This window comes from Zootoca vivipara, chromosome 7, assembly GCF_963506605.1.
Source record: "Zootoca vivipara chromosome 7, rZooViv1.1, whole genome shotgun sequence".
Taxonomy (NCBI): domain Eukaryota; kingdom Metazoa; phylum Chordata; class Lepidosauria; order Squamata; family Lacertidae; genus Zootoca; species Zootoca vivipara.
In genome coordinates this window covers 8,461,168-8,482,096 of record NC_083282.1, presented here as the reverse complement: position 1 = coordinate 8,482,096, position 20,929 = coordinate 8,461,168, and the positions used below count along the sequence as shown (strand labels likewise).

Sequence of the window (20,929 nt, the reverse complement as noted above, 5' to 3'; positions counted from 1 at the left end):
GGATTTGGAACAGACAACAAAGTACTCCACACAGTACAAAGTAAAAACTACAGTCATGTGGTTTTACATAACAATTACCTGTTCCTTGGCAGGTCTTAAAATTAGGTAAATACAACCTCGGATGAACAGCAACACATATCACACTGTGCCATGATTTATTTAACAGAAATACAGCCAAAAATGGAGACACCACGTACACCTTATGATTCAATAGGTTGCAGAACCAGCTTTAGCAGCAATGACTTGAAGGAATCGGTTTCTGTATGGTCTTATCCAGTGGTGGCTAAACTTGGCCCGCCAGCTGTTTTGGGACTACAATTCCCATCATCCCTGACCACTGGTCCTGTTAGCTAAGGATGATGGGGGTTGTAGTCCCAAAACAGCTGGAGGGCTGAGTTTGGCCATGCCTGGTTTTATCAGTCTCTCACATTATTGTGGATTAATTTTGGAACACTCTTCTTCAAGTTGCTTCACTTCATTGAGATTTGCACCATCGTATTTATGCACAGCTCTCTTAATGTCCCACCACAGCATTTCAATTAGGTTGAGGTCTGGAATTTGACTGGGCCATTGTGACACCTTGATTCTTTTCTTTTTCTGCCATTCTGTCGTAGATTTGCTGGTGTGCTTGGGATCCTTGTCCTGTTGCATGACCCAATTTCAGCCAAACTTCTAGAATACTTTGGTATACAGCGGTACCTCAGGTTACAGACACTTCAGGTTACAGGCTCTGCTAGCCCGGAAATAGTACCTCAGGATGAGAACAGAATCACACGGCAGCGGCACTGCAGAAGCGGGAGTATTAGCTAAAGTGGTATCTCAGGTTAAGAACAGTTTCAGGTTAAGAACGGACCTCCGGAACGAATTAAGTTCATAACCAGAGGTATCACTGTAGAGGAGTTCATGGCCGACTCAAGGACTGCAAGGTTCCCAGCAGGTCCTGCGGCTGCAAAACAAGCCCATACCTGCCAAGTTCCTGTCAGAGAAATAAGGGATCGGACCGGAAGTAGCGCTGCCGCCATTTTGGAACTGGGCGGAGCATGCTCAGAAGCGACTTTTGATGCTGCTTTGCCCAGTTCCAAAATGGCCACCGTGCCAGAAATCGCACTGCAGCCATTTTGGAACTGGGCAGAGCTGCATCAAAAGTCGCTTCTGAGCATGCTCCGCCCAGTTCCAAAATGGCCGCCGCACCAGAATAAACCGGGGGAAACAAAAAAAATCAGTTTTTTCGGCTGGGAACAGCGGGAAAAACGGGGGTTTCCCGGGGAATACGGGAGACTTGGCAGCTATGAACAAGCCACAATCACCACCCCTTCACCACCGTGCTTGACAGTTGGCATGAGGCGTTTGTGCTGATATGCTGCTTGGTTTTTGCCAAATGTGGCGCTGTGCGTTATGGCCGAGTTCTCGTCTGTCCAAAGGACATTGTTCCAGAAGTCTTGCCATTTGCTCAGATGCAACTTTGCAAACCAAAGCAGTGTTGCCATGTTATTTTTAGAGGAGGCTTTCTCCCGACAGTCCTTCCAGACAAGCCATACTCGAAACAAAATAAAAAAATTCCTTCCAGTAGCACCTTAGAGGCCAACCAAGTTTGTCATTGGTATGAGCTTTTGTGTGCATGCACACTTCTTCAGATACCTGAATAAGTGTGTATATGCACACGAAAGCTCATACCAATGACAAACTTAGTTGCTACTCTAAGGTGCTACTGGAAGTTTTTAAACTTTTGTTTTAAAATTTAACACGCCGAGGCCTGTACAGCCTGAGATATAACTCTTGGGTTTCTTGTAATTTCTCTGAGCATTGCAGTGTCTGATTTTGGGGTGAATTTGCTGAGACATCCACTCCTCCGAAGACTGGCGACTGCTTTGAATGTTTTCTACTTGTGAATAATCTTTCTCTCTGTAGATAAGACTTAGCATTGTGTATTCAGAACAAACTATTTGAAAACTTTTTTTCAAAAAAAGAATATAATTTCTAGCAAAGACTCTGTAGATGCAGAAGCAATAGAATCAGGGGACAAATTCACAACCATGAATTAAGAAAAATGTGCTATCAATTTACTTAAGAGCTGCATGAAAGCAAAACAATAAAAAAGCATTTACAGTACTAACACACTGAGCACCTTAACAGGATTTCTTAAAGACCAGCTCAATAACGAAACGCTTTAGCCCTTTGTCAATAACTTTAACAATTCTAGACTTAAATACATTTTTCTTCTCAATGAATTTTGTAAAAAGGTGGACCCCACCTCCACATCCAAAGTAATGTGCTTTGCTGGCTAAATAAACACACCCATTTATTCTCAGTAATTTTAAAAGTGTTTCATGCAAAGCCTCATAGTAATCTGGATTATAAATAGTCTCAGAGGTGAGTATGAGATCATATTTTGCTAAAGGCTTACTGCCATTTAATAGAAGATTACTAAACTCTGACCATTCCCCTGAAAAGAATTTGCATTTAGAAAACAAGTCTTGGGTATTTGGACATTGTTTTAGAGAAAGCTCAGTATTTTCAACATCATCACCCTGATTACCACAGTTGACCAATACATTAGGCATGGTTAGTTCTTCAATCACAGTGCTGTTATAGTCCTGAAAATGGACCTGTTCAGCATTTCTTTTTAATGCAACTATTCCCAGCAACCCGGCCCCACAGCCAAGGTCCAAAACTAACTTGTGTGCAAACTGAATTTCAGCTTCTGACAAATAATCCATGAGATCAAAGGTGCACTCCCAGATCTTCAGACCTCCTTCATAGACACCCGAGATTAGGTCAGAATGAGAAGAAACACTTTGTGACACAATGTCTTCCCCAACAGCATTTTCAGAGGGTGCTGTCTCCACCATAGAAATATTTACACAACGTGTATCTGGGGGGAGGGTCCCCAAGACTTTGTTTTTAAACAATTTCTGGAAATCTTCAGGGAGATTATGCTCTTTGGCACATTTAAGGCACAAGCCTTCTTTAGGCATAATGTTGCTTTTACTCAAAATTCTGTTGTCTGCCACATTAGAAGAGATTTCTGATAAATGTTCCTGGTTTAATATTGTTTCTTCTGAGGAAACCTCTTTACTCTTTCCTGTAGTGTTCTCTTGCTTGTCCAAAAAGACTAAAGACTCCTGTACCAATCCCTGCATTCCATTCCCATCTGCCTCTATTCTGTTTTCTGCTGCACTGTCAATAGAGAAGTTGAACTGAAATTCCATTTTCCTGTAAAGCAGGTAAAATTACAGTTTATATGCCAGGCATGAAGCGCAAAGACACTCCAAAGGAAGTAGATTGTTTTCCAAGCCAGTCCAGTCTTCACTGTGAGATCTTCTACTATGAAGACTCCACTACTTCTTTGAATAAAAGCCTCCTTTAAAAAGAAAAAAGAAATGTATTTGACAGAGTAAGGAAATACAGGTAATAGCATTTTTTAAAAAAAATATTGTAAGAGTTTTAGAATGTTTTTGCTTTGTTTTTATATTGTGTACCCTGTTTGGCTCCTTCAGAAAGGCGAGGTCTAAATTAAATTAATAAACAATTACTATATATAAAAATACTACTACAGTACTGTTTTTCACAATGTTGAGATGGGATACCTGAGGATGGTTTAAATTTACCCCAAAGTACCCAACACTGCTCTTAGCTGTTCTCCCTCCAGCTTGGAGGAATTTAGTGAAGCCCTGTTCAAAGTAGACGAACTATTACAGACAGAATATGTCCTTTTATTTTGTGAGGACAGGTTTGTCCAAACCAACTTTAATCCGCCACCTTTGCTTTCAGAAGTATTACGTTTCAGCTTATGGGGACAGCAAAGAGCAATAGTAAGCATGCTGTTAACCCATTTGGCATCAGATTTGTAGAGGGATGAGTGTAGCTCAGGGGTTTTAGCACAAGCTTTGCATGCAGAAGGTCTCAAGTTCAAATCTCAGACATCCCAAGGCATTAAGATTGTTAAAGGGCTGTGTCTGAAATCCAGGAAAGCCGCTGCAAAAGTTGCTATATAGAAAAATATGCAAAGTGGATCAATTATCTTCTATATTTTGAAGAGCTTCCATTTTTGAAGCAAATCCATACATTAGAATTATTATTATTACATTACTATGAAATAGACAGTAGATACATGCCATGCATGTGAAAACGCACTTACATTTATATCTCATATGTCGAAATGACCTGCAGTTTCCTAAGAGGAATAAAGCAGAGGAATAAATGAACAAGTTAATTTGGAATGCGCCGGAAATGTAAAAATGAATAAATTTAAGGAACCGCAGAAAGAGGAGGAAGTCGAGGGTCGAAATGTTAGGGCTACATATAACTGAAAACCATAAATTAAAAAAATCTATCTATATACATATATAGATACATAGAAATAGGGTTTCCAGACTCAATAGAGGACAGGGCTTCTGTGCCTTTAATTGCCCTGCTCTCTTTTGAGTCTGGAAACCTTAAAGAGAAACCAGCAGACCCTTTGCTTGGAAATTAAACAAAGGGTCTGCTGGTTTCTCTTTAAGGTTTCCAGACTCAAAAGAGAGCAAGGCAATTAAAGGCACAGAAGTCCTGTCCTCTATTGAGTCTGGCAACCCTACAGTACATAGATACCTTACAGCCACAGCTGCACCTTATTTAGAAAATGCATATTCCTCTTCCTAGAGGGCTCTTTTCTAGGAAAAGTTCAACGCGAGGGGGGAGCAGAGCAACAAGAGAGGGCTACCTTCCCGAAATAACCTTTTCTGCGGCGGGCACAGAAAGCAACCAAAAGGCAAGGACGTGAAACTGAGGCGTTTCAAGGTTTCGCGCTGTTCATTTCCCACCCCTTGCCATTTTGGCAACTGGAGGGAGGCTCGGGGGTTGGCTTGCCAGTCAGTCGTTGCTCACAGTCTGGGTCCTGGTTGGACTTCTTTAAAGAAAAAGGAAGAGGAAGACTCGCAGCGCCGGGAAAGCGGGGTTTGAGGCGAGGCCTGCCCCGCCGGAATTTCTCCCCTTCACTCCCAGGCGCCACTTTTCCCGGCCTTGCCTGGCTCCGCTGCCGCCTCAGCTCCGCGTGCGCGCTGCCCTCTCCGTCGTCGTCGTCCCCTACTTCCTTCCTTCTTTCCTCGCGAAGCCTGACGGGATGCCCAGAAAGGGGCGGGGCCTCCGCTTCCAGGGCGCCGGATTCGAGCGGCGCCGTCGCTGCCGCGGCCGCCTGAGGGGAATCTTCGAAGCCGCCGCCTGAGGGGAATCCCAGGCCGCCGCCGCCGCCGCCGCCATCATGTCGCAGGTGGAGCCGGAGACGCTGCCGCCGCCGCTGCTATCGGAAGCGGAGGGCCGGGCCGAGGAGCTGGGCCTGGGCCAACTCCCCACGGCCTTGCCCCGCCTCATCATATCCTTTCATTGCGGGGAAGAAGCGGAGTTTGTATGTGTGAGAGAAAGACACCCCCCCCTCATAAACTCCCCTCATCCCGCCCACCATAATCTGTAGCGTCCTTCTATTGCTCCTCGTGGCCCCGGGACTCCCGCGGGGCATCCTCCTCATCCTTTTTAAAATGTATTTAATGTATTTATAAACCCGCCCCCGCAACTCAGGTTAGAAATAATTAATAATAATTTATTTAATATTTAATAGTTTATTTTTTATTATTATTTAAATAAATCAGAAGTGGAAGTTGGGGGGGGGAGCCCAGGAGGGGTGGGAAAGAGGGGATCATAATATGAATGCTATGGATATGTGATGTTTGTAAATAATTGAAAAAGAAATGGAATAAAAATTTAATAAAAAGAAAGGAGTATTTATTTATTTATTATTTATTTATACCCTGCCCATCTGGCTGAGTTTCCCCAGCCAATCTGGGCGGCTTCCAACAAAATATTAAAATACAATAGCCTGTGAAACATTAAAAGCTTCCCTAAATGGTTTGGAATCCTGCCAACCTAACAGTTTGAAAGCAGGTCAAAAAGTGCAAGTAGATAAATAGGTACCGCTCCGGCGGGAAGGTAAATAGCGTTTCCATGCTCTGCTCTGGTTTGCGAGAAGCGGATTAGTCATGCTGGCCACATGACCCGGAAAAACCGTCTGTGGACAAACGCTGGCTCCCTCGACCACTAAAGCGAGATGAGTGCCGCAACCCCAGAGGCATCCGCGACTGGACGTAATGGTCAGGGGTCCCTTTACCTTTAAATGGCTTGAAAACGTAAAGGGGGGGGGGGTTGGAAGGCAATCACTTACAAAAAATAAATCCAAAATATGACCCCCAAGGAAAATGTTCAAGGTCACTACTGTGCCCTTTTAAGACTCAGGATAGAATTAAGAACAGCTTGAAAACATAAAGGGGGAGGCAATCGCTTAAAAATAATGATTAAAAAATCCAAAATATGACTCCAAGGAAAATGCTCAAGGTCACAACCACACACTTTCAGACTCAGGTTAGAAATAAGAACAGCTTATAAACGTAGAGGGGGGAGGCAATCAAAAATAGTAGTTAAAAAATCCAAGAATCTGACCCCAAGGATTCTCAAGGTAAGTACTGCGTCCTTTCAGACCCAATCTCCTCCTGGGGCAGCCGTGTTTTGTTACCTTGTTTACACACACACACACACACACACACTCTACAAAGCTGCCCTGTGTTTTTCGGGATGAAGGGCAGTATCTCTCCATATCTATATAGCCAGATGGGTGGGGTATAAATAATAAATTATTATTACTACTACTACATATATATATCTATAAATTTAGTTAATAACAGCAACAACTTTAGAGTACCATTCTGTACAGTTGGAACGCAATAGGAAACAAAGCTATTGGCGTGCCGTGCGAATTCAACAAATACCTTTGTTCTGTAATCTTTCGCAGCAGAGGGAAAGTTGATTTTGAGCCAGCCTTTTATCTGCCAGCATAAGTATGGAGTTTTTCTTTAGTATTTGTACTCTATGTATCAGACATCTGATAGCTGGACCCAACGTATCGGTAAGTAAATGTTGTGCAAACTTCAGTTAGATTTACTCCGTGCTTTTTTTCTTGGGGGTACGCATACCCCTAAACATTTTGTCAATCTTTGTACTTCTGTTCATTTACTGTATTTATTTTCCCCAATTTGCACTATAAAATGGTGATTTTCTTGAGTCAAAAAGAGTATACCTAAACATTTGTTTTAGAAAAAAAAAGCATTGGATTTCCTTCCCTGTTTGGTGGTGATTGTCCAGGAATGTTTCCTGCAGACATGAACATGGGATGCAACCTAGTCACATCCACCTTGGTTGGCAAAATGCACTGAAATTGTGCCTCTTGGTTAGTTAGGAGTTTTGCCCCAAGGAAGAAGCCCCACTAACGTTGCATGGCAGTTTTTTTTACGTCATGCTGTGGAGCAGGGCAATGGACTTGGTTTGGCACCTACAGCTTTTTTCCTAGTTTCCCACCACAATCCTTCTGCACCAGTAACTAGCAGTTATTGCTTGTAGGTGTTCGGAAACTGCATCCTTGGGGTCCATCTTTGATACCTTACTCTCTTTTTTTGCACGCTATAAAGATCTATGGCTATAGTTTCAGTTCTCACTACAGTATGTTGTGTATGTACAGACAAGGCTTTGTGCAAACAAATGCCGCAGAATAATGAGAATGGAGTGATTGTTCTGTGGTATTATGGCAGTTGATAAAACTGTTGTGTAACTCTTGATTTTGTGGGAAATTAATGATTTGTTTTAATATTAAATGTTTTTAATGGGTCTTTTTTAAAAAGAAAGAAAAAAGAATGACTCCCCCCTTTGTTAGTATTATGGGTTTACTTTCTTAATTTTTTTCATTCCCAGGTGTCTTAAGGATCTTGACAGAGCAATTTCTACCCCAAATCAATCTTTCTGAGCTGGAGCAAGCATTTTTCTCTAAAATACTACCAAAGGTATGACACTATTTTGAACCAGCAAGTGTGTGTTAAGAACTGCTGACTATTCACCTACTGTTATTTATATGCTTGAGCTGATCTTCCAGAAGCATGTCATTTCTTTAAAGATACATTTTTTATTTACTTGTTTAATGGGAGCTTGGCTTGTGTCAGTGAGCAGCTTGCTTTGAACAGTGGAGCTAACAGATACTAGATTTTATCACTGTTTTTCCCCATTTTAGTTGAGGAAATGGGTCTATAAATGGTTGATAAATGATTTGGCAATTTGGTAGGAGTTTAGCATTGGCTTGTTTAAGTTAGCAAAAAGGCCTCAATCTGCGATTACCTTAGCTATCTATAAAAATAAACTTCTGAATCTGGGGGATTTGTTAACCAATGAAGAAAAGGGGTATGATTGCCAGATCCAGAAATTGTTGCACTTCTAGTTTGAACGAAATGTCAAAATAATTACAAAATCTCCATTCTATGGTGATTTCTTTAGTCCCTACTCATAGGATGGTGTCATTACAAACATAATGGATTTTTGAATGCTTCTCTGTGTGGTTAGATTATGGAAGTAGAAGAATTAAGCAAGATTTGAAAAGATGCTCAGTTATCTTGGAAGATTTGCAAGGCATTGTGAATTTGGATTTCTCCAGGGGTGTCTGTTATCTCTTTAAATGGAGGTTCTGTATTTGACTGCCATGGCTAATCACACTATACTCCCAGATTTTCTCTTGTACTTCTTAAAAGCCATCAAAGTTAATAATAACCATCCCAACATATGACAATGCTGTGCAATTTGGTTGCATTTAATATATACCGTAGAACACAGTGGAACCTCGGTTTATGAACACCTCGGTTTATGAATTTTCGGTTTATGAACACCGCGGACCCATCTGGAACGGATTAATTCACTTTCCATTACTCTCAATGGGAAAGTTCGCTTCAGTTTATGAACGCTTCAGTTTATGAACAGAATTCCGGAACCAATTACACCCATGCTTCCATGCTTCGGGTTAAGTATGCTTCAGGTTGAGTACTCCGCGGACCCGTCTGGAATGGATTAATCCACTTTCCATTACTTTCAATGGGAAAGTTCGCTTCAGTTTAAGTACTCCGCGGACTGTCTGGAACAGATTAACCCACTTTCCATTACTTTCAATGGAAAAATTTGCTTCAGTTTATGAACAGACTTCCAGAACCAATTGTGTTCATAAACCGAGGTACCACTGTATTATTTTAATTGAAATCTGCATTTTTCCCCTAACAGACAGTACAATTATTTGATCTTTTGATATATGAATTATCCCACCAAGCCACAAGAGTAACAAGCCAGAATGTAGAGTTACGTGAGACATTAAGAAACCATCTGCAGGTAAATCAAGTGGAATTAGAACTAACAACAGGAATGATACCAATTATATATATTTTCCACATTGTTGGCAATATTTTGGGAGGCAGTATACCAGCATATACATGGTAAATCATTTGAGGATTTGTGAGCATATGTTTGATTCTATTCTACAAAGGTTGAACTTGATGCTGCAACTGGTTTAGGTTTGTTGGAGATCCCTAGAGCAGGCATCCCCAAACTTTGGCCCTCCAGATGTTTTGGACTACAATTCCCATCTTCCCCAACCACTGGTCCTGTTAGCTAGGGATCATGGGAGTTGTAGGCCAAAACATCTGGAGGGCCGCAGTTTGGGGATGCCTGCCCTATAGCATGGTCAAATTACAGTGCCAAGGATGTCGGCAGCACCTGCAACAGTGAGACTCCCAACCCTCTGGAGTGATTCAAGAGGGTAGGAGTGGAAGGTACTGTATTTCATTGAGTCAGCTGCTACCTGCAGAATCACTATCAGAAAGCAGTACTAGGAGATTGTTACGAGGTCTATGGTTTTGGGGCTGCAGGGTCCCTTAAGAGTCCGTTTTGTCTCCTATGCTAGTTAACATTTATATGAAACCACTAGCAGCTGTCATCTGGGGATTTGCAACTTGGTGCCATCAGTATACTGATGGCAGATAGCTCTTTCTCTCTCCATTCCATCGGCATCAGGAGAGGCTGTGAAGATGTTGGACTGGTGTCTGGAAGCAGTGATGGACTGGATGGGGGCCAATATACTGAAGTTGAATTCTGATAAGACAGAGGTACTGTGGGTGGTGGTACCCAAGTCCAGGAATTAGGTGTAAGACCTGTTCTGGAAAGGGTTGCACTCCACTGAAAGAATATGTTTGTAGTTTTGGAATATCCTTGGATTGCAACTTGTTAGTATAATAAAATAGTATGGTCCCAAGTGACTTCTGTGGCAGGAAGCGCTTATGCCCAGCTTAGGCAGATTTGTCAGCAATGACTATGTCTGAACCAAGATAGCTTGACTTCAGTTATCCATGCCCTGATGACCTCCCACCTGATGATGATGATAGTTTATTACGGTCGAAACCAGCTTATAAAACACACTTGGGGTTACAATCCCAGAAGGAAAACAAACATTGTACAACAGCAAATTTAAAATTTATAAATGTGATAAGCGTATAGACACTTAAAAACTTTGAGATAAGCTACCGCAGAGAAATGACCCAGAATCACCCGAGGAACTGAGTTTGGGGGTTTTCTTAATGAACTAGTTTGGATCGTGGGGTGGTCTGCGCCTACAGATCTGTACACAGAATCTGGCGACCATCCAGGTCGTCTTTTGATCTTTGCCTTTACAGGAGAAGATCAAAATTTTGCTTCTCTGGGAGGTCAGCGAGCCTCGACAGCAGGGGATCAATGGTCTCTATAAAAGGGACATCTAAAAAATAAGTGCTCTGGGCTTCCTATCTCCCCCAATGAAGAGGCGCAAATTCTCTGAGCATATGGGACTTTTTAAAAGGATCCTTCCAGGACAGGCGAGGGCAGAGCCGAGCTTCTGATGAGAGTAAAAGCCCTTCTTGCATTTTTGGATACAAGAAAGAAGAGATATGCTGCCGGTGCGGCTATATCTCTCTCAATTTCTCCAATTTTATAGTTGGGGCACCCTGAGCAGTCCTGTTGTCTCTCGGTGTCTGATTCTTTGCCTAACCGTAACTTTTGTTTGGCCCAACCGCAGACTTAGAAGGGCTTGAGGGGCAAAACCCAGTTCAGGACTGCTGTCTCCCAGCCTGACTGGAACTGGTCGCAGAGGATCAGTGGGGCTATTCCTCGGGGGAGCAGATTCAATGTCAGCCATTTGTAGATTGATGTTAGGCAGATACAAGCCTCCACTCTCATCATCCCTGTTTCTAGTCTGACCCATGCGTTTGAAACACATCGCCCTCCCACCTGGAATACTGTAATGGAGCTACGCTTAAGGACGATCTGGAGGCTGCAGCTAGTGCAAAATGTGGCTGCTAGACTTTTAAATGAAGCCTAATAGAAACATGTGCCACTGTTCCTGAAAGTACTGAACAGGCTGCCTGTGAGCTATTACCGTGTTTCCCCCTTTTTAAGACACCGTCTTATTACTTTTTTTTCTCAAAAAACCACAGGGTGGCTTATTTTTGGTGGGATGTCTTACTGGTACCGGTATTTTTATTACGAGTCTGAGGGAAGGGAGGTGTGTGCGTCCCTGGTGCAGCCCTCTCTCCCCGGCCCTGGGATGTTCGCGAAGGGCTGCTCTCTCTCTCCTCCAAGGTGGGGACTCACTTAATAGCAATCTGCTACACTGGAGCTTCTTAAATCTAAACCAGTATAATGGAATCTATCTGTGTGATACAGTCCTAGCAGTAGCCTATACCTAAAGCAAGTAAGGATCTCTACCAGCCAGCTGCCCAAGACTGCAAGACTGTCTGAAGTTCCAACAACATAGCACTTTGCAGTGCTATCACTGATAGCAAAGAAGCTACCTGCTGAGAACAAAGAAGCCAGCTAAGCAGCAATTAAGATTGCTGACTTGGTAAATGGTAGCAATTGAGAAGCAATTGAGCCAGCGAGGTGAGGAAGCACGTGTTGTTAGGACCGGCAGTTTAACTTTTGTGTAAAGCAGCGTTTAGCAGCTCCTTTTAGCAGCTCGCAAACAGCGAAGGAAAAAGTCCTTAATAAATAAATAAAAGTCCCCAAGGCAAGGACTGCGATCCAGACTACTTACAAATCCTTAAAGGGGCAGCTCCACAGACAACCAAGCAGCATAAGGTAGAAAGAAAACTGCAGCAGGATTTTTAAAAGGCTGCTTTATGCCCGGTAAAAGCAATGAGACAACAATCAGACACGGGAGATTCCCGTTAAGAGGAAATCAACGTGCATTGAATGGAAGGGAATTTAGGGAAAGGTGGGGGGAAGCGAGAGGTGGGCTGTGTGTGTGTGTGTGTGTGAGAGAGAGAGAGAGAGAGAGAGAGAGAGAGAGACGCAGGGGGGGGGGAGAGAGACAGACGCGCGCACGGAGGTCTCTCCCTAAAAGGGAAAACAGCCTTTGCATTCTTCAATCGCCCCTCTTTTCTTCCTCGTGCCTTCATCTCCTCCCCACCCCACTTTTCTCCCCTTCACCAAGTAGAGCTTACACAGCTTGGCTAAAAAAATGCTCTCAGAAACGGGGAAGGGAAATCACAAGGCTTCGGCAGCCAGCAGCTACGGCTGTTCGGTGCATTTTTACAAGCTTTTAAAGGAAATACGTGTCTGTGGAGCGACAGCAAAATGGGGAGAGATTTTTAAGGGGGGAGTTGGCTGGCAGGAGGGGGGTTATTGCTAGTGGGTGAAGGGTCTATCAGTATGTCTTATTTTCGGGGTATGGCTTGTATCGCGCAATTGCTTAGAAATCCTGCTATGGCTTATATAATGACTACGTCTTAAAAAAGGGGAAACACGGTAGGCCCATTTCAGGGTATTAAGACACAAAGCTCTGAGTAGCTTGGGACCTGAATACCTCCCCTATTATCAACCATCTTGGACCCTACAAGATCCAAGACCTTGTTGGTAGTGCCACGACAGGGGGCTGCCTCTGGCGTTGTCAGAGCCTTCTCTGTTATGGTTCTCTTTGTGGATTGCCCTCACTGTTGTCTCTCTCCCTCATTATTGACTTTCAGGAGAAATTTAAAAGCATTCTACTGCTGTCACTATTGCCATGTAGAGGAAGAGGAGTGTCTGTGGACACAGTGCGACTTGCCTCCCCTCCCCTCCCTCTCTTTGGACCTGTGGCAGCAATAGTATTAAGGCAGGCTGCAATGCCATAGCCACTTGATTGCTGAGCTTAAGCCAGGCCAGTTTTTCAAACAGTTTGAAAAGCTGGTTGCAATGGTGGGAAAGAAGCCAGTTTTGATTTGTGTTGAATTGTTGTTTATATAACCTCCATTGATGCTTACAATAATAAAATTTTTGTCGTACAGACTTTGGTACATGTGTTGGAAGCATTAACAGGGTCTGTGCGCCACATCTGTACTGTACAGGATGTTGTGCCCTTAGAACACGTCTACAGTCTTCCCTCTTCCATTCTTCATGTAATCAAGAACACATTTGTACACTGCAAGGTTGGTGAACTTCATAGTTAGTACTATTAATTAAATTTCTATACTGCCCTGATAGCCTTGTGCTGTCAGTGGAAAACAACCCTTTAGATAATTGCCAACTATATTCTCACAGGGTATAACAAGGTTATTAGAGAATTAGTAACTTGGTGCAAACAATTTTCCAGTGTTTGTCTGTTTCCATTGAAATCGATATTGAAAAAGCCTGAATACAGTTTTGTTCAATAAATACTATCCTAATACGCACTAATACTTTTTAAGGATAATTTCCAGAGGGGAGAACCTCTGGTGTTAGTATGCTGCAGCAAAAAAACCCAAACACCCAAAATGTATATTATGCCAAAGTAAGGCATTTGCTTGTCTATAAGGTGTCGCAAGAAACTCTGTTGTTTTATCTGGGATAAATTCTGGAATACATCTTGTATAGTATGTAGTGAGATCTGGTATTTAGTGCTTAGCAGCTACAGATAATATGAATAGAGAAATGACCTGGTTCATGAATTAGTTACTCCCACCACTGATCTATGCAATGTGTTCACTTTCTCTCCGTTTGTTTTTTTATTTTGCTACAGAATAGTGAGTCATTGTACAGCGAGTGTCTCCACTTGTTTTCGGATTTACTCCAGTCTCTGTTTAAGGAGGCCTATGCTTTGCAAAAGCAGTTTATGGAACTGCTTGAGATGGTATCTGTGAACTCCTGTGCTGCTGAAGACAGCATAGCAATTATAGCATCAGGTGTGTATGCAAACCATGCACTTTAAAGCAAACCACTCTCCCAAATGTATAAACTCCTACCACATACCTATTCCCTTCTGTTAAAGTTGGTGTTCCTCATCAGTCCAGGATGATCTGCTTCTCAAATTCAGGGCTAAATGTGAGATGAAAGCAATTAAAAGTGCAGCTATCACTTTACTACTATATTGTGAACATAGGGAAATGGTGGTCTTTGTTGAACTGAATGATCTTCATTGTATTGAACGGTTCGCTATGTTATATGCTGAACGTACCTTGCATTTACTTTTTGTCCTTTGCTCTACAGCTGTTCATACTTTGCTGGAGATCTGTTCTGCTATTTCCAGCATAGATCATGCACTTCATGCAAACACATGGAAGTTCATAATCAGGTATGTTTTTACTCTATTATTGCTATCTGTTATATAATCTAAGTAGATTATATGAGCTCTGCATCAAATTGTGATATTGAAAATTCTATATCTAATCCAGCTTGTTACACATAATATGGACTCAGATTGGACTGACAGCAGCCCCTCCATTGTGCAGAATGCTCTGCAGAATTAGAAACAATAGATCAGAACGGATCAATATAATAAAAATGAATTTTTAGTTTCAAATTAGTTAAACGGTACATGATCACACTAAAGGGCTATTAAGCCCCAAAATATCTCCTTTACAGTATACACTGAGATCATGGCTTTAAAATCTGAGAAGGAATGAATCATTTAGATTTAAATACTTAATTAAAAAATACAACAGAGTACTGAGCCATTGTATTGCTTGAATGCAGTGGTGAGATGGATGAGGGAAAACAAGCTAAGCTTGAATCATGGCAAAGTGGAGGCACCGTGGGCGAGTAGTTATCATGTCTGAGAAATTAGTGAATTGCCTACCCTGGATGGGGTTGCACTCCCCCTGCAAAGGAGCAGGTTTGCAGTCGGGGGTTGTTTCTGGATCCAGCTCTGTCACTGGTGGCTCAGGTAGCCTCAGTGGCTAGAAGTGCCTCTTAAAAACTGCAGTTGGTTTGACAGCTACAGCCATTCTTGGACTGGTAAAGCCTTGCCATGGTAGTTCATGTGTTGGTTGCTTGAAGACTGGATTACAACAATGTACTGGTGTGGGGTTTCCCTTGCACTTGCACTTGAGCTGGAAGCTGCAGTTAGTATGGAATGCTGGAGCATGATTGCTGACAGGAGTGTGACCTTTCAGTATGTAACACCTGGGCTTGGAGGTCTGCGCTGGTTGCTGATTTGCTGCTGGGCCAAGTATATAAAGCCCTTAACTACTTGGGACAAGTTTACCTGTGAAGATTGCACCTGTTTACCTGTGAAGGTGGCACTATAGCAGGTGCCACATATTCCCCATTCCCCATTTGTAACTTCTAACAGGCCACTGTGGCAGCCAGCTACAACCTCCTCCACAGCACTCCATTTCCAATTCTGATTTTCCCCCAACGGATTCTCAACATTCTTGACTACTGATTTAGGGGTGGGAGTGCCCCGTTTGCTTCTCAGAGGTCCTGTGTTGACTGTTTCAGTTGATACCCACCATCTGAGTTAATGAGAGTAATTGGATGTGTGTGTGTGTGTGTGTGATGGTTCTAATAGCCTGTTGACAATTTGAGAATTGTCACAAGTTTGTCCCTTTCAGGCAAAGTCTCAAGCACAAATCTCTGATAAAGAACAGCTTGAAGCATTCCGATATACTCAGTGGCCTTTGTGAGGATATCCTGTTTTCTTTCCAGTCTTGTTTGCAGCTGGCTGAGCAGATGAAGCGGTCTGGAACAGAGGTGAATATGACTTTTAGGCATATTGACCTTGGGATGAAGTTGACTTCCATAGTATTGTGATTAAAGTTGCAAGGACGTGAACTTCTGAGAGCTTTAGACAGGCCACAGCCATAGTTTATGTTTGGGCAGCACACAAACTATTTAGAACCATAGAATCCTAGCTTTCCTTTTGGCCACTTTTTAGTAAATGGCAGGGATGGACAAAAACCTCTTCAGATATCTCTATCTCAGGAGCTAAAGGAACACTTGCTCCCCTAATGGTGAGCATCATGTAGACTGTCACTTTATTGGGCTACACACAGCTTGTTGCTGTTCTCCAGTGCAGTAATGTATCTAGGGCTTGATGAGAAAATTTGATAGAGTCATAGCTGGGGGGGGGGGAGGATTCCTGGATGGAAGCCAATCGTGTCGAGTAAGCACTGGTATAAGATCTGTTGTGCAGGCAGTAAGATGCCTGAAAATGGAAGGCGAGTAAAACATCAGAAAGCCAAATTAACTGTTTTTCAGAATTCCCAAGGACACATCTCAAATTATACATGCAGCTAAAATGCAGTTATACCTCTTCATGTTGTGTTTTTTCGGGTTAAGCACGCGGCAAACCTGTAAGTGTTTACTTCCGGGTTTCAGCGCCGGCGCAGAAGCGTTCTGTGCCGTTCGCGCATGCGCAGAAGCGCTACTCTAGTTACAGACTTTTCAGGGTGTGAATGACACCCCGGAATGGATCGTGTCCGCAACCAGAGGTACCACTGTAAATTTATTGGCAATTGTACCATAGCTTCTATGTATAAACAGGTTCCCCCCCCTTATGTTGAACGTCCATTGAAGCACAGGCCAGGGAATAAAATAGCCAGAACGTTACCTCACTGGACTGGCCTTTCAGTGCTGGGATAGGGCAGAGAGGTGAGGCATTTCTGGTATAAGTGTTCTAAAACACTGTTGAATGCTGTCCATTTGAGCTTTGATTTCTTCCCTTTCAAATAGGAGAGCATTGACTGCAAGTTGTTCCAAAGGACAGTCAAGCTGTGTAGATTCTTGGCCAATTCCCTGGTGCACTACACCAAGGTGAGAGATAGAAACTGGGTTCACTGATGCAAAATATATGTTTGACTTGAATATGCCTTATTTACTGTAAAATATTCTGTCTAACTTGGAAAATGTGATACCATATGTAAAAAGTAATTGGCAATATTCCATCTGTATTCATCAGAATCATTGCTTGTCATGTAGGGCTTAATTTGTGCTGTCTATATTATACATTAGATATTGTTAACTACAGACTCTACTTAGCCATGAAGTTTGTGCTCAAAGCTGTGTCTAAAGAACGATACCTTTTCCGTTTGTCATACCTGTCCTCTTTGTATTGTACAAATTGCACAACTCTTCTAGTCTGCAGTTATAGAAGTCTCTTTCTATTAAGTGAGTGAACATCATCTTTCTTTTTCACCCCTACATCCTTTGTGTCAATTTGCAAATGTTTTGAGAAGAACATCACTTGACGTACAGAATCAAAAATGGTGTTTGTCCCAGAAGGAATTTAGATTTGCTACCCATTTTTTATTGTTGGTATTTGTACTGTTCCCATGTTTTGTAACAGCCCTTGTACCACAGACAGATAAAATGGTTCACTAATGATATCTGAATCAAATTTCCTTCCTTAGCGGCAACTCCTGGAAGAGCAGTTTGTTTTTGGTGTTTTGCAGAAAGTTTTAACATTTGTCTGAAATGCTTTAGGAATTTATTTGGTTCTTAAATCACAAGTATTTGCTGTGATTGCATTGTCCATCTGTAGTTGTTAAGAGTTTAGTTAAGTCAGCATAGTATTTTTGTGTTATATCCCATGTTATGCTTCCTTTTTTCATGAATAAATGTTTTTTTGTTTTGTTTAAGGTTATCAGTTTTGCCCTGGGTTTAGTAACTTTAGCCTGTTTCACCCTACTTTTATCCACTTAGAAGAGTGAATTAAATTTGATTTAAAAATATGTAAAACAGATTTTTAATTCTTAATTTATTTTGATTTTTTACTTAAAGCAAACATCTCTTTTAAAAATGTATTGACTTAAAAGGAGATCTGAATTTCATACAAGCGCTTTAGTCCACACTAGTGTCTTAAAGCTGAGCAATGGGTATCCATGAGACTGAATTAAAGGCTGCTTTTCCAGGTAAAAAAATAACCAAGAGTGGTACTGTATATCACTTATGGGGTTAAGCACAACTGTGCATCCTATAAATATCCATTCAGAAGTAAATCCAATTGAATTAAAAAGTGTTTATACCCCAAAAGTGAGTACAGAATTGTAGCCTATACAGTACAGTAAGTCTTGTACTAGTGTGTATTATCTTTTGAACAAAGTTCCACTCTGCTTAGAGGGACTTCCAGATGTGTATAGACAGGATTGTAGCATTGCAGCACATTCCTATACACAAAAGTAATTGTAGCCTTTTATTTCAAGTAAGTTGTTTTGCTTAATATCCTTGTATGTGCATACAGAGCAAAAAGAAAAGAAAAGTATAAAATATACATGAGTTGCAGGGGTAAAAAAATTGAATTATGCTCCTAGATTGTTTAAAGGCTCTGCTTACTTGCAAGAATTGTATGTAAAGTGCGGCTAAAAAGTATATTTAAAAAATTGCAACATTAATTCCCCAAAAGGTCTGAACCTACAATAAAGATACAGATAAAATGACTAAAATATAATAATATATTATCTCATCTATCCAGAATGATGCAAAGTTTCAGCTTATACAAGGGAATAAAAGGCAGTGGAGATATAATTATATATTAATGAATTTTAAATTTTAAAAGTATTTTAAATTGTTGGCTTTACAGGAGTTCACTCCTTTCCTGGCGGAATCCTGCTGTCAGCTACATCAAACATACCTTCAAATATACAGGTAAGTGGTACCCGATAATTAATTTGGTTTTTTTGGCATAATTATTATGTCATTAGTGTTTTCTGTACCTGAGCTTGGAAGTAATTTGAAAGCTGCCTTCCTGGTATGGCAGTTTGCAAATAGTGGGTTCCAAACTCATGATGACTGAAGACTGATGTCCTAGCATCTGTCAGGAGTTCGTGCAGGAGCCGGGCCCTGGGACCAGCAGGGCTTTGCAGGATTGGGATCCTTTTCGGCTTGTTCCGGAGAGGCAGGGTGCGGCCGCACAGGTGAGGCCACTGTCAGGAGTTTGTGCAGGAGCAGCGGGGCTTTGCAGGACTGGGATCCTCTTTGGCTTGTTCCGGAGAGGCAGGGTGCGGCCGCACAGGTGAGGCCACTTGGTATTCGCTGCACCTGGTGGCAAGAGCCGGCAGGGGATATAAGGCCAGCATTTCTCCTCAGCTCTTTGCCACAGCACTCTCTGCCTCGCCGTGTGCCTCCTTACCTTTTGACCGTGACTTCGTGCCTTGACCCTCGGACTGTGACTTTGTGCTTTGACCCTCGGACTGTGACTTTGTGCTTAGACCCTTGGACTGTGACTTTGTGCTTAGACCCTCGGACTGAGACTTTGTGCTTCGACCTTTGGACTGTGACTTTTTCCCTTGTGCTTCTTGACCCTTGGACCTCTGCTCCCTGGACATTTGTGCCTACCATCTTGCCCCCGGTCCCGACGCTCCTTGCTGGGACTTCGCTCGTAAACAGCCCGGACCGTGACAGCATGTACCTGCAATAGCCCCATTTCCTTCTGTATCAAGGTCTGTGCCACACAGTGTCATAGAATCGTAGTGTTGGAAGGGACCCCTAGGGTCATCTAGTTCAACCCCTTGCGATTCAAGAATCTCAGCTAAAGCATCCATGACAGATGGCCATCCAACCTCTGCTTTAAAACCTCCAAGGAAGGAGAGTCCACAACCTCTTAAGGGATACTGTTCCCACTGTTGAACAGCTCTTAAATGAATGTCACGCATACTATATGAACATAATTAAAGTGTGTCTTGTCTTAGCTCCACAGAGTTTCTGCATTATTTTGAACTTTAGGAATTCATGTTTAGTGCTCTTCAGAGTACAAGTGATACATGAGGCATTCTGTATTCTTTCCTGACAGCAAATTTCCTCCAAGTCTTTATGCTCCAACGATTTCTAAGTCTCATCAGGATGAAATAGCAAGGGAATTCCTCGTGACGCTGGACTCTCTCCTACCCCACCTGCTCTCTTTTAGGCCTTTCCTAGAAGTGGCGTTAAGTAAAACTTCAGGTAAGCTTAAAGGCCCTGACGAGGTTAGTACTGCATTCTCTTGCAGCAGAGAACTGGGTGGAGAATTCTGATGGGCCCTGCAAGCCAGGCGTTTCTTCCCACTAGTCGGCTGCAAGAATAAAAAAATTCCACAGTAGCAATACTGCACAATCAGACCAAAGTTACAGTGGTACCTCTACTTACGAATGTTTCTACTTACGAATGGAGCTCCGTCCGCCATCTTGAATGCGGTTTAGATAGGATTTTTTCTACTTACGAATTTTTAGATAGGGTTGCTTCGACTTACGAATTTTTTCTCCCAATGCATTCCTATGGGATTCGACTTACATTTTTTTTCTACTTACATATGTGCGTTCGGAACACATTAAATTTGTAAGTAGAGGTACCACTGTACTTATTAATAACTCAGCTTTGTTCAGGTCATAAACATTATTATTATTATTAGATTCATTTCATGGCTTTAGAATATTCTTCCCATTCTAATTTTAAAAGCTAATCTTTCTTTTTCATATGTAAAATTTTATATTCTTATTAAAGGCTTAATTTCTCTTAATAACATTTTTATTTGTTTAGTTATAAGCCATAAACTTTTTGCAGGTGCCCCATAATACTTGTTTGGCATTTGTAAGAGATTGATCTTTTAGTGTGGCAGCACTCACTTTGGAACTCCCTGCCTATTAATATCAGGCAGCTGCTTTCACTGTACAGTGGTACCTCCGGTTACGGATGGGATCTGTTCTAGAGGCCCAGCCGTATCCCGAAAATTTCGTAACTGGAGGACTGCTTCTGTGCACGCTTGAGCGAGAAACCCACTTCCGCGTTTGCCGCGGCCATAACCCAAAGATTCCGTAACGTGGAGGTTACGCAACACGAGGTACCACTGTATTCTTCTTTGGCACCT

The 20,929-nt window shown here is 42.2% G+C and overlaps 2 protein-coding genes across 4 annotated transcripts in view; one reads left to right on the top strand and one right to left on the bottom strand.

The window, feature by feature from the left end:
* Positions 1 to 1,167: 1,167 nt before the first annotated feature.
* On the bottom strand, positions 1,168 to 5,062 carry METTL18 (methyltransferase 18, RPL3 N3(tau)-histidine). 3 transcript variants are annotated; one of them, XM_035124011.2, is made up of 3 exons: positions 4,703 to 5,062; positions 4,139 to 4,174; positions 1,168 to 3,361 (listed from the first exon to the last, which is right to left on the bottom strand). In XM_035124011.2, the coding sequence occupies exon 3, from the start codon at positions 3,207 to 3,209 to the stop codon at positions 2,127 to 2,129; it is 1,083 nt and encodes a 360-aa protein (XP_034979902.2). In that variant the 5' UTR covers positions 3,210 to 3,361; positions 4,139 to 4,174; positions 4,703 to 5,062; the 3' UTR covers positions 1,168 to 2,126. The 3 variants fall into 3 exon arrangements, with proteins under 3 accessions (XP_034979902.2, XP_034979903.2, XP_034979904.2); XM_035124012.2 differs by having other exon boundaries at positions 4,717 to 5,062; XM_035124013.2 differs by having other exon boundaries at positions 4,867 to 5,062.
* Positions 5,063 to 6,752: 1,690 nt separating this feature from the next.
* The window catches only part of FIRRM (FIGNL1 interacting regulator of recombination and mitosis), a 28,911-nt gene continuing 14,734 nt past the window's right edge, over positions 6,753 to 20,929 (top strand). The window contains exons 1-10 of the mRNA XM_035123570.2: positions 6,753 to 6,931; positions 7,771 to 7,859; positions 9,115 to 9,219; positions 13,182 to 13,322; positions 13,892 to 14,054; positions 14,359 to 14,443; positions 15,705 to 15,843; positions 16,825 to 16,905; positions 18,671 to 18,735; positions 19,880 to 20,028. Of these exons, the coding sequence (XP_034979461.1) occupies positions 6,895 to 6,931; positions 7,771 to 7,859; positions 9,115 to 9,219; positions 13,182 to 13,322; positions 13,892 to 14,054; positions 14,359 to 14,443; positions 15,705 to 15,843; positions 16,825 to 16,905; positions 18,671 to 18,735; positions 19,880 to 20,028 (1,054 nt within the window). The 5' untranslated portion in view covers positions 6,753 to 6,894. The remainder of the gene's footprint in view (positions 6,932 to 7,770; positions 7,860 to 9,114; positions 9,220 to 13,181; positions 13,323 to 13,891; positions 14,055 to 14,358; positions 14,444 to 15,704; positions 15,844 to 16,824; positions 16,906 to 18,670; positions 18,736 to 19,879; positions 20,029 to 20,929) is intronic.

Coding starts and splice junctions, on each gene's coding strand:
- METTL18 (XM_035124011.2), bottom strand. CDS start 3,209: ATGGAATTTCAGTTCAACTTCTCTATTGACAGTGCAGCAGAAAACAGA.